The 15036-nt window shown below is 43.4% G+C and overlaps 1 protein-coding gene across 5 annotated transcripts in view; it reads right to left on the bottom strand.

The window, feature by feature from the left end:
* The window catches only part of GPLD1 (glycosylphosphatidylinositol specific phospholipase D1), a 50494-nt gene that overhangs the window by 4200 nt on the left and 31258 nt on the right, over positions 1-15036 (bottom strand). For 3 of the 5 annotated variants that reach the window (XM_014734216.3, XM_001497536.5, XM_070244149.1), the window contains 10 exons: positions 13046-13156; positions 11654-11728; positions 11404-11560; positions 10745-10886; positions 9825-9930; positions 9648-9741; positions 3606-3782; positions 3045-3205; positions 1754-1780; positions 1576-1626 (listed from right to left, as the gene is read on the bottom strand). In XM_014734216.3, the coding sequence (XP_014589702.2) occupies positions 1576-1626; positions 1754-1780; positions 3045-3205; positions 3606-3782; positions 9648-9741; positions 9825-9930; positions 10745-10886; positions 11404-11560; positions 11654-11728; positions 13046-13156 (1101 nt within the window). Of the gene's footprint in view, positions 1-1193; positions 1465-1575; positions 1627-1753; positions 1781-3044; positions 3206-3605; positions 3783-9647; positions 9742-9824; positions 9931-10744; positions 10887-11403; positions 11561-11653; positions 11729-13045; positions 13157-15036 lie in introns of those variants that run through there. The other 2 variants (XM_014734215.3, XM_070244148.1) reach the window with 1 other exon arrangement.

A 15036-nucleotide genomic window follows, 5' to 3' on the forward strand; every position in this document is an offset into this window, starting at 1 on the left:
GAACCTGCAAACCCAGGCTGCCAAAGTGGACTGCATGAACTTAACCACTATATCACCAGGCCAGCCCCTGAAATGAATAATTTTTGTATAATACATGGGTTCCTGATAATATCCAATTTTTGGAAAACGAATAAAATTTTAAATGCAAGCCAAGCTTATGATATAAAGCATTTCTGTGACTAGACCTTTTGAGAATCCTCCCATAAACTTAATAATCCATCTTTTTTTGTTGTGGTTAACCCTAAATTTTTGCTGTCAGGCTCGCCTATAAAATGAGTTAAAGCAAGGGCCACTTGATGTCTTGGCCACTAGAGGGCAGTTTCACCAAAGTTCTCATAAGCCGGAGCTGGGTCTGCGCAGCATCGTGTCTTACAGACCTGAGCTGTGTATACTCTAAACCATGAAGGTTTCCCCAGCCCTTCATCCCGCAGTTAATATTTAGTGTTCACACTACTCTTTAGCATTTAATGCTATACTGATTTGCATTTTATTTAACTTCTCATGTATATAAATCTTATTTTTCCTCAAGAGCAGGGACTTTGTCTTCTTGCTCCTTATAACTCTCACAGCCTAGCACAGTTCTGTGATACCATATCCTAAAATGAATGAATGGAATCAGTGGCTTAGCAGTACATTTTAAGATAAAACCCTTTAACCTTCTGTATCAAAATGTAAAAGGTGCACACCCTTTGATCTAGCAATCTTCCAAGAATTTCACCTACAGGAATATTTGCACAATTATATAAAGATACAGATGCAAGAATGTTCACTATGGCATTGTCTGTAATAAGAAAAAAAGTTGGAAATAACTATGAGTAAATGGCAATGGGAATGTGAACCAAGGAAATAAAATATGGTGCATCCAGACAATAAAATACTATGCAGCCATTAAAAAGAATCAGATGGCTCCATATGTATTTGTCTGGGAAGAAGCATAATATAGTACATGAGAGTGAAATAATGACAAGAGGAAATGTGTCTTTATATGTTTATCTGTCTCGAGTCAGACAAAAGCCCAGTCTGGAAGAAAACACACCGAAATATTAACAATGGTTATCTAATATGGCAAGGGTCAGCAAACTTTCTGTGAAAGAGCCAAAATAATATTTTAGGCTTTCAGAGACATCAGTCTCTGAAGTACCTAATCACTTGCCCTTGTAACAACAGCAGCCAGAAAGAACTGAACAAAGAAGTTTTATGTTCCAATAAAACTTTATTTATGGACACTGAAATTTGAACTTCATATAAAATTCCTGTGTCACACAATAGTCTCCTTTCTCTTTTATTAGCCATTTAAACATGTAATCATTTTTAGTTCATGGGCTGTTCAAAATCAGGCGGCACTCCACAGCTGTAATTTGCCAACCCCTGCTGTAGAGGATGAAGTTGGAGGGGGAGAGAGGGGAACTTTTCACCAAAAACGTGATGGGATTGTGTGTGAATGTTGCTATGTTTTTGGTGTTCCTGTATTTTCCAAATAAAAAGAAAATCTAATATAAACAAAATGAGACCATCGCCAAATCCCCAGCCTTAGGACAAATAGAAATATCAAAGGAGGACGGTCTCCCTACTCACCTTTTCCTTTGATCTCACGGTGATCACAGAGCTCCCAAACCTTGAGCCTGCCTGTAAGACACGTTCATTGTCTGTTAATGGCTCTTTGAGACATACCATAATATTTTATCAGTTTAAAATAAGGGGAAAAGGCAATTTTTGTAGTTTTTCTTCCTTCATTCCTTCAGGAGGCACTTACTTCAGGAGAAATCAATACGTATTGGGCCTGAAAGAAAGAAAATGGTGAGAAAGGGAGACTGTTAATATTATTTCCATTCATGTGAGTTTTTTTAACCAATTTTAATTACGCCCTTACATTCACATTTCTACATTTCTAGAAAAGTGCATGCCTTTTGACTCCAGAAATTTCACTTATAGGAATTTAGCTCAGAAACACAGATGTATAAAAATGTTGACATGTAAATATCATTTATAACTGAAAATTGGAAATGGACAAAGTGACTAATAATAGTCAATTAAGTAATGGTTCAGTAAACTATGGTTTATCTACAGATAAAACACTAGGCAGCCAGTAAATATATTGTATAAGAATATAGGAAAGCATAGAAAGATGTTATTGGTAGGTAAAACAAAATCAGGTTACAAAATTGTGCACAAAATCATGTGCAATATGATCACAATTGTTAAAAATATATACACACACATAGTTTAATGGTTAAGAGTACGCTTTAGAATCAGCTTTTGGTTCAAGTCCCTGTTCTGCCATTTCCTTTCGCAGTGTGACCTAGAACAGCTTCCTCTGATCTTCAATTTCTTGATCAATAAACAGGCATAATACCAACTTAACAGCTTTGATGTGGAGATTATATTTATATATATATAAAGTGCTTAGCATAGTACTAGGCACAGAGTAAATGCACAATAAATGGTAGCAATTAATTTCTTAGAGAAAAACCTAGAAGGATGCACATCAAAAGGTTAACAGGCACTCTGCGGAGTGGAATTCTAGGTAGATGATTTTTGATTTTCTTCTTTGTACTGTTTTGTATTTTCTAAAATTTTTACAATAAACTTTCATTAATTTTGCAATTTAAAAATAATATTTTAATTTAAAAATAAAAACAGCCAAGTGTTCTAGGCCCAGGAAACTTAAGGAAACCCACCTGAGAAAAGGAGTAAAGCAAAGTAATAAAACAGGAAACGAGAGTAGGAGTTTTAGTGACACTCCAATGGCCATGGCCTGTTTCCTTCTGCTAGGGTTCCTAACCGAGCAGTGGCAGGCTGTGAGCAAGGACCAGTGTGACAGCAAGTCCACCTGGACTTCAGCTATGGGGACAAATGTGGCAGAATTGCAAGAATGCAGGCAGCTTGGGCCTGCAAAACACAGGTGGGTGACTGTGTCCTGACCCCAGGACTCTGAGTTCAGGTAAAAACTGTCAGAGTTCTACCGGGGACACGATTTAAAAAGGAATCAGCAAGCAGCTGACCTTTCCCAATATGGTATAGAATTTTGTATGAGAACATTTTACCTTTTCTTCTGGACATGGAGCTATCCATGACTTGCATTTGCCGGTCATGTCGCCAAAGGTGGTCTGTTTGCCATTGTATACATAAATGCGGCCATCTTCTCCCCCAATGAGTCCAGAGGTTAAATCTGCTATCCTCAGTGGGGCCGCCATGATGATTTCATCTGTGAACAATTAAAACTAGCAGAAGCGAGTGTCTAACTCTTCAATGTCATCCTTTCCATTGTTCCACTACTGGATCCAAACCCACCCTCCCACAAACATTATTAGTGCATCCTTTACCCTGATTTCATCCTGACACAGTCACCGCCGCCTCTTTCCTGTTTCATCACGCATCAATAACAATTGATGTGGATGACTCTCACGTTACCACCTGCAGGAAGTTCAACTCACTCTTGTACATCCAGCTCTGGTCTTAGCTGACTCCAAATATATCTAAATGCCCTTGGGCCACTGGGCTGTCAATTATGAGGGCAGAGCCTAGATGACCCAATTAGGGGACTAGTTAGTTTATTAGTCAAAGGGACTCATTCTTCTTGGCCAAAGGCACTTTTCCTTACCTACCTAAGCCATCATTATCCAGGTCACTCAAGTGCAGAACTCCACCAAATCGAGAGAAGCGGCGGTCTCCACTGAAGGTGCTGAGCAGAGAAGGCTGTGAGTCAAGTGTCAGCTCATACATCCGAGTGGTTCCCCCTTGGTGCAAGGTCATGGTCAGGAATGCCATTTTAGACACATCATCTGAAATAAACTGTGGTATAGTACCTGCTGCCATCGCAAGAGTGAAGATAGGATGTCAGGAACTGAACAGAGTCCTGTTCTTGCTTCTTGTTTCTACACCACCAGTGATGCAGACCACTCAGAACCCCACAGGACAGACGGTTTTAGTGCTGGTCAATTCTGGTCATTAAGAAGGTACAGCCAACTTGGGCACCAAGACCCAAATGCTGGGTAAGCTCAGTGATAGCCCATCAGACAGGTGTTCCTTCTTCTGGTCTTACTCCCTCCAATACATTCTCCACAACTATCTTGTTTTTTTTTTTACATGCAAACTGCATCCATCACTCTCCTGACTTACAACCCTTTGGAGAACGTCCAGATTCTTTGCAAGGCCTTATATAGGCTCACAAGACCTTACAGAATTCTGACTCCTGCTTGTGGCTCTAGCATTGTTTGGGGCCACTTCTCCCTCTTCACTTGTACTTCACCCATAACGAATTTAAGCCGCAGTCCATTACATTTCTTACATTCGGGCCTTTGAACACGATGTGTTATCTGCCTGGAATGGACACCCCTTCCCCCAACCCACTCACTCTTCTGTTCACACCCCTCTGGCTGCTAACTCCTGCTCCTCCAGAAGCTGGCTCAGGTGTGCCCTCCGCTGGAAGGCCTTTCCTTACCTCGTTGGTCTAGAGTAGGTGCCGCTCACACTGCCCACTGCCTGCCTAGGACCCATTGCAGGGTAGCATCGTTTTCTGTTCACTCGTGTGTCTCCTGCATCAGGCTGTCAATTCCATAAGTGATGGGACCGTGGCTCAGTAGCACAGTGTGCTTAGTAGTGCATTGCTTGGTTTAAGTACAAGTACTACATAAGTGTTTTTTGAATCAGCAAATTTTGAACAATTAAACAACAAAGCTAGATCTTTGCCCATAGACTTAATCCTTTGGAACACAGCCTTGATATCAGAAATGGGTACCTTTTCCAAAAAATGTAATGGCATCCTTGGGTTGGGGTTGATGGTCCTCTGAGAGGCTTACTGTGAACCAGGAAGTGTGGATACAATCTCGCATCAGTGTCTGCCTATATCGTGTGTAAAACTAAGGTTACTGATTTGACTCTTTTCTTGGACGACCTTCCCCCCGTGCCCTTGGTTACAGCTGATCATCAAGTAGAAGCAACTGAGAGCTCAAAGCAGAGCCAGCAATAGTAATCAGAAATAAAAGCTAGGAAACAAGAAACAGTACTTTAAAAAGCTTGGGATTCTGAGGCTCAGTAACATAAGGATAAAGAACATCATCTAACACGACAGCCCCCAAGAGAACAATGTTTTAATAAAGCATAGTCATTAATATTCAGGGTCAAAGCCCCAAATATCAAGAGAAATTGAAATGAGAGAAAATCCTTATTCCCTTTTTCTCATGCTTCCTTGAGGGAACTTGACTTCCCTGGAGTGACCAGGAATATAGTAAAACTAGGAGCTCTCAATCCACTCCCTGTCCCCATCTTGCCCCAGGGAGGAGTGGGACGGGGGCTTCTCCCTCTGGCTCTGCCTGCCTGCAGGATGGGCTCATCGGTGCTGGTTCTGCTTCATGTGGGAGCGCACATGGGCTCCGCCAGGTCTGCTTTCCAGATGCAGGCCTGAGTCCACATCTCTCTGCCACTGCTACCGGGCCTTGACACGTGTACATGTGCCATGCAGACGCAAACTCTCCCTCAGGAAGTCACCCCGAGGTCGCGTTGGGCAAGCACTGGGAAGCCAAATGCAGCTGCCCGTCTAGACCGTGTTCTCCTGTCCAGTTTCTAAAAGACGCATATTTTGCTATCTGAATGATTCGTAAGTCTGCTTCTCAAATGGCTTCAAATGCACAAAGATGGGGAAAAGTGATTAATTATCACTCCCAAACCTCTAATATTCATCACTGTCTATTAAAGTAGGATACATAATTTAGAATAATTTCATCAAAATTTTGCTTTAAATTCTCAGTTTAAAAAGAAAGGATTAAAAGGAAATGAGTTATCAAGACATGAAGATATGAAGGAAACATAAATGCATATTACTAAGCGAAAGAAGCCAATCTGAAAAGGCCACATTCTGTATGGTTCCAACTAGATGACATTCTGGAAGAGGCAACACTACGGAGACAGTGAAAAGATCAGTGGTCACCGGGGGTTGTCGGGGAGGAAGGGATGAACAGGCAAAGCAGAGAGGATATTTAGGGCAGTGAAACTATTCTGTATGATACTCTATTGATGGATACATGTCATTGTCCATTTGTCCAAACCAACAGAATGTGGAGCACAAAAAGTGAATCCTAATGAAAACTACAGACTTTGGGTTATAGTGATGTGTCAACGTAGGTTCATTGATTGTTACAAATGCACCACTCTGGTGCAGAAGGTCTGTAGTGGGGGAGGCAGGACGTGTGTCAGGGCAAGGGGGTACGTGGGAAATCTCTATACTTTCCACGCAAGTTTGCTTTTAACCTGAAACAGCTCTAAAAAAAAGTCTCAAAAAAAAAAGGGAGGGTGCTTAAATTTCAGATGCTTAAATTTCAGCCATTCAAAACACCTCATTTCCCTGATGATGCAGATTAAACAATGGATTATCATACCCTTTGTAGACAATTAAGAAAAAAACCCCAAGTTAATGCTTTAGCATTTCTTTATCTGTTATTTGAGTAATAAAAGTAATTCAGCAGACCCTTGGTTTTTAAAAAGGCTATATCCTGAGGCCTTTACAAATTCCCAAATCCTAGAATGCACTATAACACAGAATTCCTTCCATAATGCTTATACTTTCCAGCTAAAGACCATTCTTTTAAGACCTCAACTTTGTCTTCATTTCCATCATCAGCACTAGCCTTTGGGGTTTTCTTTGGGGATTTTTTTGAACATACACATAAGAGTTTTAATTACTTCTCAAGAGTACCTGTACTTAGAGTGGCAGCAGGAACCAACAGAGCTCTTGTAAAACACAGGTGCCTCACTAGCCGGACTCCCTCCCGAGCCAAGGGAGGGAGGACACTGCCTTGCAGTGCGGTTCACACTTGCAACTCAGAAAAACTATAAACTCTAAGCTACTTAACTTTCAGGATTACTGTGTAATAGTCAAACTTAGGAATGCCAAGATTTTTCTTTTTTTTGAGGAAGATTAGCCCTGACCTAACATCTGCTGCCGATCCTCTTTTTTCTGAGGAAGACTGGCCCTGAGCTAACATCCGTGCCCATCTTTCTCTACTTTATATGTGGGACGCCTACCACAGCATGGCTTGACAAGTGGTGCCCAGGATCTGAACTGGCAAACCCCAGGCCACCGAAGCGGAATGTGTGCACTTAACTGGCACCACCGGGCCAGCCCCAGAGATTTTTTAAATGTGATTATACAAGGTGTGGAAAATAACAAAAAAAGGAGTATTTTTTCCTGGAGAGAGAGTGATATATATATATACATATATATACATACATACATATGTATACACACACATACTTTAAGCAAAATGGAGATTTTTGCAGATTATAAAATTGTATATTCTTCTTACATTTAGGCCATTTCTGACTTTTTGCTCATATAATACTGTGATAAATATCCTTCCCCACAGTTCTGAATATTCTATGAGAAGAGACTCCGAGAAGTGGTCCATAGAGCATCCAAGGGAATGAATATTTTTAAGGCCCTTGCCATTTGCCAAACCTCTTTCTAGAAAAGGTTTATCAGTTTATGTTTCACAGCGATGCATGAGTGCCCACCTCACTTCACCCTTGCCATCACCGAGTACTAACTTTTTCATCCTGAAGTACTTTGCAGTTATTAGCACCCTAAAATCCCCACTAAACACTTAAACCATTGTGTATGCTGGCCATAGTCTGACCCAAAGTTTCTGAGCCAGAGACGGGGGACAGGGAGAGAGGGACGGACTGACATACTCAAACCCCAGACTGCCACCCTCAGGGGCTCCCTGAAAGTCGATCAGATTTCTCAGCTGTTGGCTAATCTGTAGCGTAGAACTGTAATTCCCACATTGCACATGACGGCGCTCCAGTGAACTCACGAGGATGCTGCAGATAATTTGAATCTCAAAGGTAACACAATGACATCTGTCTGACGTCGCATGGACCACTGCTGGAGCCAGTTCACAGTGTCAACTTTGCGTCCCCACATTCCTTTCAATGATGTCATATCTTTGCAAAACTGAGGTTGGGGAGTTGTTGCGGTAAAGTGCAGGCACCACGAGAAAATCATTGCGTATTGGAAATGAGGGTCACGGTGTCTAATCTGATTTGAGAAGTTTGAGAAGTTGTACAGTGCCCAGAGGAGCTAGGATGTTAGGACATCAATACAGCATGTGCGACCAGTTCAGTTGCACAGGGCCCCGTGCTTGGCTTAATGCCCTCCTGTCACCGACTTGAGATGCAGAATAATTTTTTAACAAAATGCTCTGCATTTTGTTTTGTACTGGGCCCCACAAACTATGTGGGTTAACTACAAGCAAAATACACATAAAAATGGGAAAATTTGAACAAGATTAGTGAATTGTATCAATGTCAATAACCTGGTTGTGACACTGTTATGGTTTGCAAGATAATATCGCTGGGGAAAATTGGATAAAATGTTACATGGACTCTCTGTATTATTTCTTACAACTGTATGTGAATTTATAACTATCTCAAAAAGGTCATTTTATATATAGGTTATTATATATAAATTAACATTTTTATTTTATATTTTATATAATATTTTATAATACAGAGAAAATTCCTGACACAGTAAGGGCACCAAAACCAAGAAAGTTTGGGAAGCTCCAATTCACAGCACTCCAGTAGAAAGAATGGTGAGGCAAATAAAATCAGTAATATGTGTGGAAAGAGTTTAGAAAGCAGTACCTAGACTCTGTGAAAGCAAAAAGAAAACCTATTCTAAAGCGAAGTCAGCAAGTTCTTGATGTTATAACGCTGTGATTTCATACAATGAAAAATTTAGCCATTCCTCTGCCCAACCCACTTCTGCTTATTATGCAAAAATATTGTATGAAACAAAAATCTTTCTGAAAAGTAACTTAACAATATGTAATAAGAGCCTTAAAAAAGATTAGACCCTTTTGGTCCAGAATTCCACCTGCAGGAATCTAAAAAAACTAATCAGGAAGGCAGTCAAAGATTTCTGTGCGTGGATGTTTAATGATAGCTTATTCACAATAGTGAAAAATTGGAAACAACCTAAATTTCCAGCAATAGGATGATGTTAGTAAATGTTAGCATAGGCATATGGAAAAAATGTGATACCAGTATCAAAAATCATGTTTTAGAAGAATATTTAATAACGTGAGAACATACTCAAGGCATAAAATAAAAAATCAGGTGTGAAAATTATATAGTCTGAGCTTAAGTTTTTAAATATCTGGGTAAGGGTGACTTTTTTTCCTTCTATATCCTTCCTTGTATTTTCACAAATTTCTACGATAAACATGATTCACTTTTATTATCTTGGAGGGAGTAGACTTTTGTTTGTTTGGGGTTTTTTTTTTAACTCTTTTCCATAATCAAAATAATGGTTTAACATATGCCCTCAGAGTGGACCTAGGCCTGGTGAACTGATTTATAAACTTTGCTGAACTCTAGAGTCTCTAGCCCCAAGCTCAGTGGGATAGGAGCTTTAAAAACACACCAAGTTACTCCCACATGTGATTTGAGGTGGTTATTATAATCTGTATTTTGCAGGTGATGATACTAATGTCCAGGGATGTAAGTAACTCCCCAACATCAATGAGAAAAGGAAATATACAAAGTCAGGTCTGTCTGGCTCCAGATCTCATAACTTTCCCCCCATATGACATGGTCAAGGAGCCACATGACTTAGAAGAAGCAGAGTTTCATGATGCATGACCTACCATGAGTTGGGGCTCCAACCAGCAGCACTTGTGTCCGGGTCCCATTCACCATTATGTGGCCACTTGACAGGGAAGTACCCAGTTTCCCCATTGCCTGTGAAATACAATAAATCAATATAGAACAGCTAAGAAAATTTTGTGGTGCCACTCTCCTGGGAAGGGAAGGGACTGCCATACCTTGTCTCCAGAAATGGTAAACCAGCTTTGGCAATTTGGCGGGAAATAGCCATACACCCTTCCGAGGCTCTGTTTCTCATCACGAGTGCGGAACAAATGGCCCAGACTGGAATGAAGCACACTGGGTTCAGCTGCTGGGGCACAGGATTAAGAGCTGGCCAGGTATTCAGGTCCAAGGAAAGACAACACACCTCATCCCAACCCGTGTCCCCCTCCCTGTATGCTCTTGGTCCTTGTGATCCTAGGCATAGGAGTGGGTGAGATTTCAGAGTCAATCCCAACATCAAGGTTCTCCAGATACAAGACCCACCATTCTGCCTCCCAATTGACAGCAAATACAGGGATGCCTACTGTTATGGACTGAACTCTGTCCTCCCAAATTCATACGTTGAAGTTCCAACTCCCAGTAGCTCAAAATGTGACTGTATTGGAGATAAGGTCTTTAAAGAGGTGATTATGTTAAAATGAGGTCATTAGGCTGGGCCCTAATTCCATTTGACTTGTGTCCTTAGAAGAAGAGAGAAAGATAGCTGGGAGGGACACACAGAAAAGGCTAGTGAAGACTCAGGGAGAAGGCGGCCATCCACAAGCCAATAAGACTTCAGGAGAAACAAACACTACTGACAGCTTCATGTCAGATTTCTAGCCTCCAGAACAGTGAGAAAATAAATTCCTGATGTGTAAGCCACCCAGTCTGTGGACCTTCGTTACAGCAGCCCTGGCACACTAATACACCTATCTTTCTCATTTTCATACTTCTAAGGAGAACTTGCAACTTGTCCCAGAGCCTAAGCTTTTCCTTGAAGGGTTTAAGGATTTCTTAGCCCCTTTCTCTGAACCCCACACTTAAAGGGTTCCCACAGCAGTAGGCACCTGCCCCTTGTGCTCATTGCTCCCTGGGCCCCAAAATCAGCACTCACCTGCTAGCATTCTTCCAGGTCGGGCTCCCAACCAACAGCAAAGTTTTGTTGTTCACAAGGACACCGTGAAGGGAGTACCCTAGCCAGGCAAAGTCGTCCTCACCTCTCACCATCCAATTGGCTGCCTCCACATTCAGCTGTTCTACACAAGACAACCGGTGCCTTTTACAATAGGAAGACTACTGGAGTGGAAAGAGTGGGCCCTTTATGGAGGCTAACGAGAAACGGGTTCATTCTGCTGAGTTTTTGCCAGAACTCTTCGATGCCCCAATGCTGTTCCAAGGGCCCCAACGTCAGAAATGGATCTGACACTTCACATGAGAAATACATTTCTAGAGCTCACTTCTGTGGAGTGGAGGATGCTATTTAAAAAGAGGCCTTGTTGGACACGTTAGAGCATCCCTGGGATGTTTTAGTGTTTCTACTCCTACCCAGGGAGACTATGAGAATGACCTACGAGCCCCCTTTGGATCTGGATCTAGAGGCTGGATCCCCTTTTGTGTATTCAGTGATGTCCTAGCACTTACCAGAACATCTGTAAGAGTGAGAGACTGTTAGAAAACGTAGATGAAATGATAGGGAATGAACCCATATGTGAGAAGTCACCACAGCTGTCTAGAGCAGCAGAGGTCTCCGCCCCTCTCCCCAGCAAGCTCTACCTTTGTTGCTCTGGCTGGGGCCAGAATAAAATGCAGCCACGATTCCCTTCTGTCTCCCGCCACCTGGTGCAAAAGGTGAGCCAATCACCAGATCGGGCTCGCTGTCTCCATTCACATCTGCAGCCAGGAGTGTCCAGCCCAAGTTGCAGTAGACGTCCTTAAGAGGAAACCAGGTTTTACTCAGCCCTGGAGGCAATTAGGATGCAGGGAGTTCTAGTTTTTCTGCACCTGGCCGAGGTAGTAAACATACCTGGCAAGAGATGGTGATGTTGGGGGAAGACGACATTCTTCCTTGTTTGGAACCGAAGTAGATGTACACTGCACCCTAGGCAAGGACAAACCGCAGGGTGGTCATAAGGCTCGGGTGATGACCCGAGAACCTTAAACAGCCAGACAAAGACAACCGAGGATGAAATAAACCACCGCCAGAGCCCCCTGTGGTCAGGAGCTTGGTGACTGAGAGAAACCTCTCCTGTGCATTGCTGCTGGGTGGAAACATTTTTTTTTTTTAAATCTGTCCCTTCCATCAGACTATTAGAGCCCCTAAAGCAGAAACTGTTATTTTTATCTTTGCCTCCCCAGCGTCTTGCTCAGGACTTGCCATCCCTAATTGTTCAGCATATTTGCAGAATGAATTATTTAACTCCTCCCCTCTTGAAGGCCCAGCTGGGTTTCTGGCCCAGCCCGTTACTCCTCTGAACGCTAACAGACCGTGTAGGTACATTCGTTAGCCTGGGACACATGCTGTGCTATTATTCTGTGTTATGAACCAGTTCCTATCTTGTAACTTGCCTATCTCCATCCTCATTCATTCTGTAAGCAGTTATTTTCCATCATGAGCCAAGGACTTGGTACACAATGATAAATAAGACCAATCTCTGTCTTCCCAAAAACCTGGTAAATGGGCGATTATGTCATCCCAGTGTGGAAGGGGCTGTTATCAGGTGCAAGCACAGGGTGCTATGTGGGGACATGTCACTCCTAAAGAACAAAAGGGGAGAAAGGGCTTTCCAGGCAGAGCGAGCTGGATGAACAAATGTGCTAAAGTGAGAGAGTCTGATGGGTCAAGGAGATGACAGATCCTTTGCATGTCCAGAAATAGTGAGTGAGGAGGGAGGGGCAAGAGGTGAGCCTGTGGTGGGTGGAGGGTAATGAAGGGCCTTTGACCTCACTGTCACACATGGTGTGCAGAAGCTCGTGCCCTGCTATGGTATGGAGCACACGTGGGAAGAGAGCCCTGTGGGCCAGGCCCCAGGATCTGGGGACCAGGGTGGGTTCTGTGCATGAGGGAGAGATCCAGGGAAGTCGCCTCTCTGCTGTGATGCCAGGAAGCTATGGATTGGCTGGAACTCCCCTCTCCCCTCACTATTATTCAGCATCATGTGGGGAGGGGGTGGGAGGGGGGAAGAGTAAAGTACCTGGTAGAACTGGGAAACGTAAGGCCAAACTGAAGCCAGGGAGCCAGGATCTAGGTGCTGCCAGGTAACCTGAGGTCATGTCAAGAACCTGAATGGGGGGCCTGAGATCATCTCCCCACAAACGCCCTGCCTGGCACATCTGGCTCTCTGCTAGCACTGGCCTCCCCTCCCATGGCTCCTCGCCCCCCAGTCTGTTCCCTCTCCACCCACAGCAGCAGCCTTACTTTGTACGTGAGCTTCTCGGAGCCCACCGAGGGGGCTCCCACGGCCAGGTCAGGCATGCCGTCCTGGTTAAAGTCCAACACGGCCAAGGCTGAGCCAAAACGACCTGAGGGCTGAAGAGGCACAAGTGACTTCCCCTGGGCTAAGGCACAACCTGCAGAAGAACACTCCTGACTCCCTGGGAGGAGAGAGGCCTGGGGACCCCACCTGGCACCAGAGGGCTGAGGAACAAAATTGCAGCAACCTGTAACACATCCTCTGCACGCCAGTTGAGTAGCCCCGCCCTAAGGATATCTTTGGCATGTCTGTCTGCCTTGAGGGGAAGACGAGGTGCCAGAGAGAAGAAGGTCAGTTCTTATAAATTGTAGGTTTTTAGAAAATGGTCTAGTGTTCAGTATGCCCCACATTAAGAACCAAACTCCTCTTGGAAAGTATCCGAAATAATAATCGCATAACACCAGCAACAGCTGCTAACATTCGCTGAGTACTCAGGATGTTCCAGAGTCGCACTGTCTGTGCAGTAGCCACTAGCTAAATGTGGCTATTATGTTTAAATTTAAACTAATTCACCTTAAACAAATTAAAACTCAGCTGTTCAACTGCACTAGCCACATTTCAGATGCTCAAAAGCCAACGCCCTTAGTGGCTCCCGCATTGGACAGCACAGGTATAGAATATTCCTATCATCATAGAAAGTTCTACTGGATGACACTACTATAGACACTGTTCTAAGCACTTGACATGGATTAACGTAGGTATTTTTATTATCCTTTCATGGTTTACAGATGGAAAACTCAGGCCATTCGGGGACAATTTTCTACCAAGGTGGATTTTCTAGATCTTTCTTCTACTGTCTAGAATCAGCCTAGACTTAAAAGTGACTTATTAAGTTCTTCTATTCTTTCACAACTTACATAATGATCAATAGTCTTGCACAAGGTGTTTGCCACATAACACACATGCCCCAGAACCCACATTTATTATTTATTGACTAATCACTCTACACCCATATGCAATGGCGTCTATGAACACTGCCCATTTCTACAAGGCAGGAACTTGATAAACAGGAAAGGATTGCTCCAGGACACAAAGGGGCAGGGTGGGGGCCAATAAGTAGGGACCCCTGCCAACTGAGGACGGGTTCATTTCATCACCATCAGCTGCACCATCAAGCCCTCCTGGGTGTTAGCCAGTCACTCCCAGAGAAACACAGAATTTGAAAGCAGACAAATGCTTGCGATATCTCTTAATCCTCCACTTTATAGACAAGGACACAGAAAGGGTGATTGCAGACCAGAGCTAGAGTGCAGGATTCCCATCCCTAGTCATGCCTTAATCTGATCATCTTCCAAATTATCAAAGATCATAAGGAGAAGAAAGCATGGAGCCACTGCCTTCCTCACCTTGAGAGAGTTATCTTCCACAGGAAGCAGCTGCCTCTTATTCCCTGTCTACAGGAGCCCAAAGGATTATTATACCTTATACAACAATCTGACAGGGGAGTGGCTTTGGGAATAAGCAGCAACAGAAATGGGTGGATTTATTCTGGAACTTTCTCATGTGGCATCAGCAGGTTCCAGGAAATGCTGTCCTTCTGTGGCTGTGTGACCTCCCACAGTGGCCAGTCCACTTATTAATACCTCTTGGACTTATGGCTCCTTTCATTGGAGCCTAAACTAGACCATAAACCACTGACCTTTTCCTTTCTTAAAGTCTGTCCGTGCAGGCCGTCTTATTCTGTCTTCACAGCATTAAGGCAGAGGGGCTTGCCTGGGACAAGAACCGTGATCTGACCCAAAATCCAAGGTTCCTTCCCCCCGTGCTTGATAGGCAGAGCATGCAGTGCCACCAAAGCGCCCACACTCATCTGTCACTAGTAGCAGTCCCTGCCTGCCTTCCTTATTGTTCTCGTAAGGACTAAGGCCAACGACGTCCTGGAGGAAAACCTTCCAGTAGTGCTCCCAAGAGGAATGAACGCTCAGATTCCATGAGG

The sequence above is a fragment of the Equus caballus genome, chromosome 20 (assembly GCF_041296265.1).
Source record: "Equus caballus isolate H_3958 breed thoroughbred chromosome 20, TB-T2T, whole genome shotgun sequence".
Lineage (NCBI taxonomy): Eukaryota > Metazoa > Chordata > Mammalia > Perissodactyla > Equidae > Equus > Equus caballus.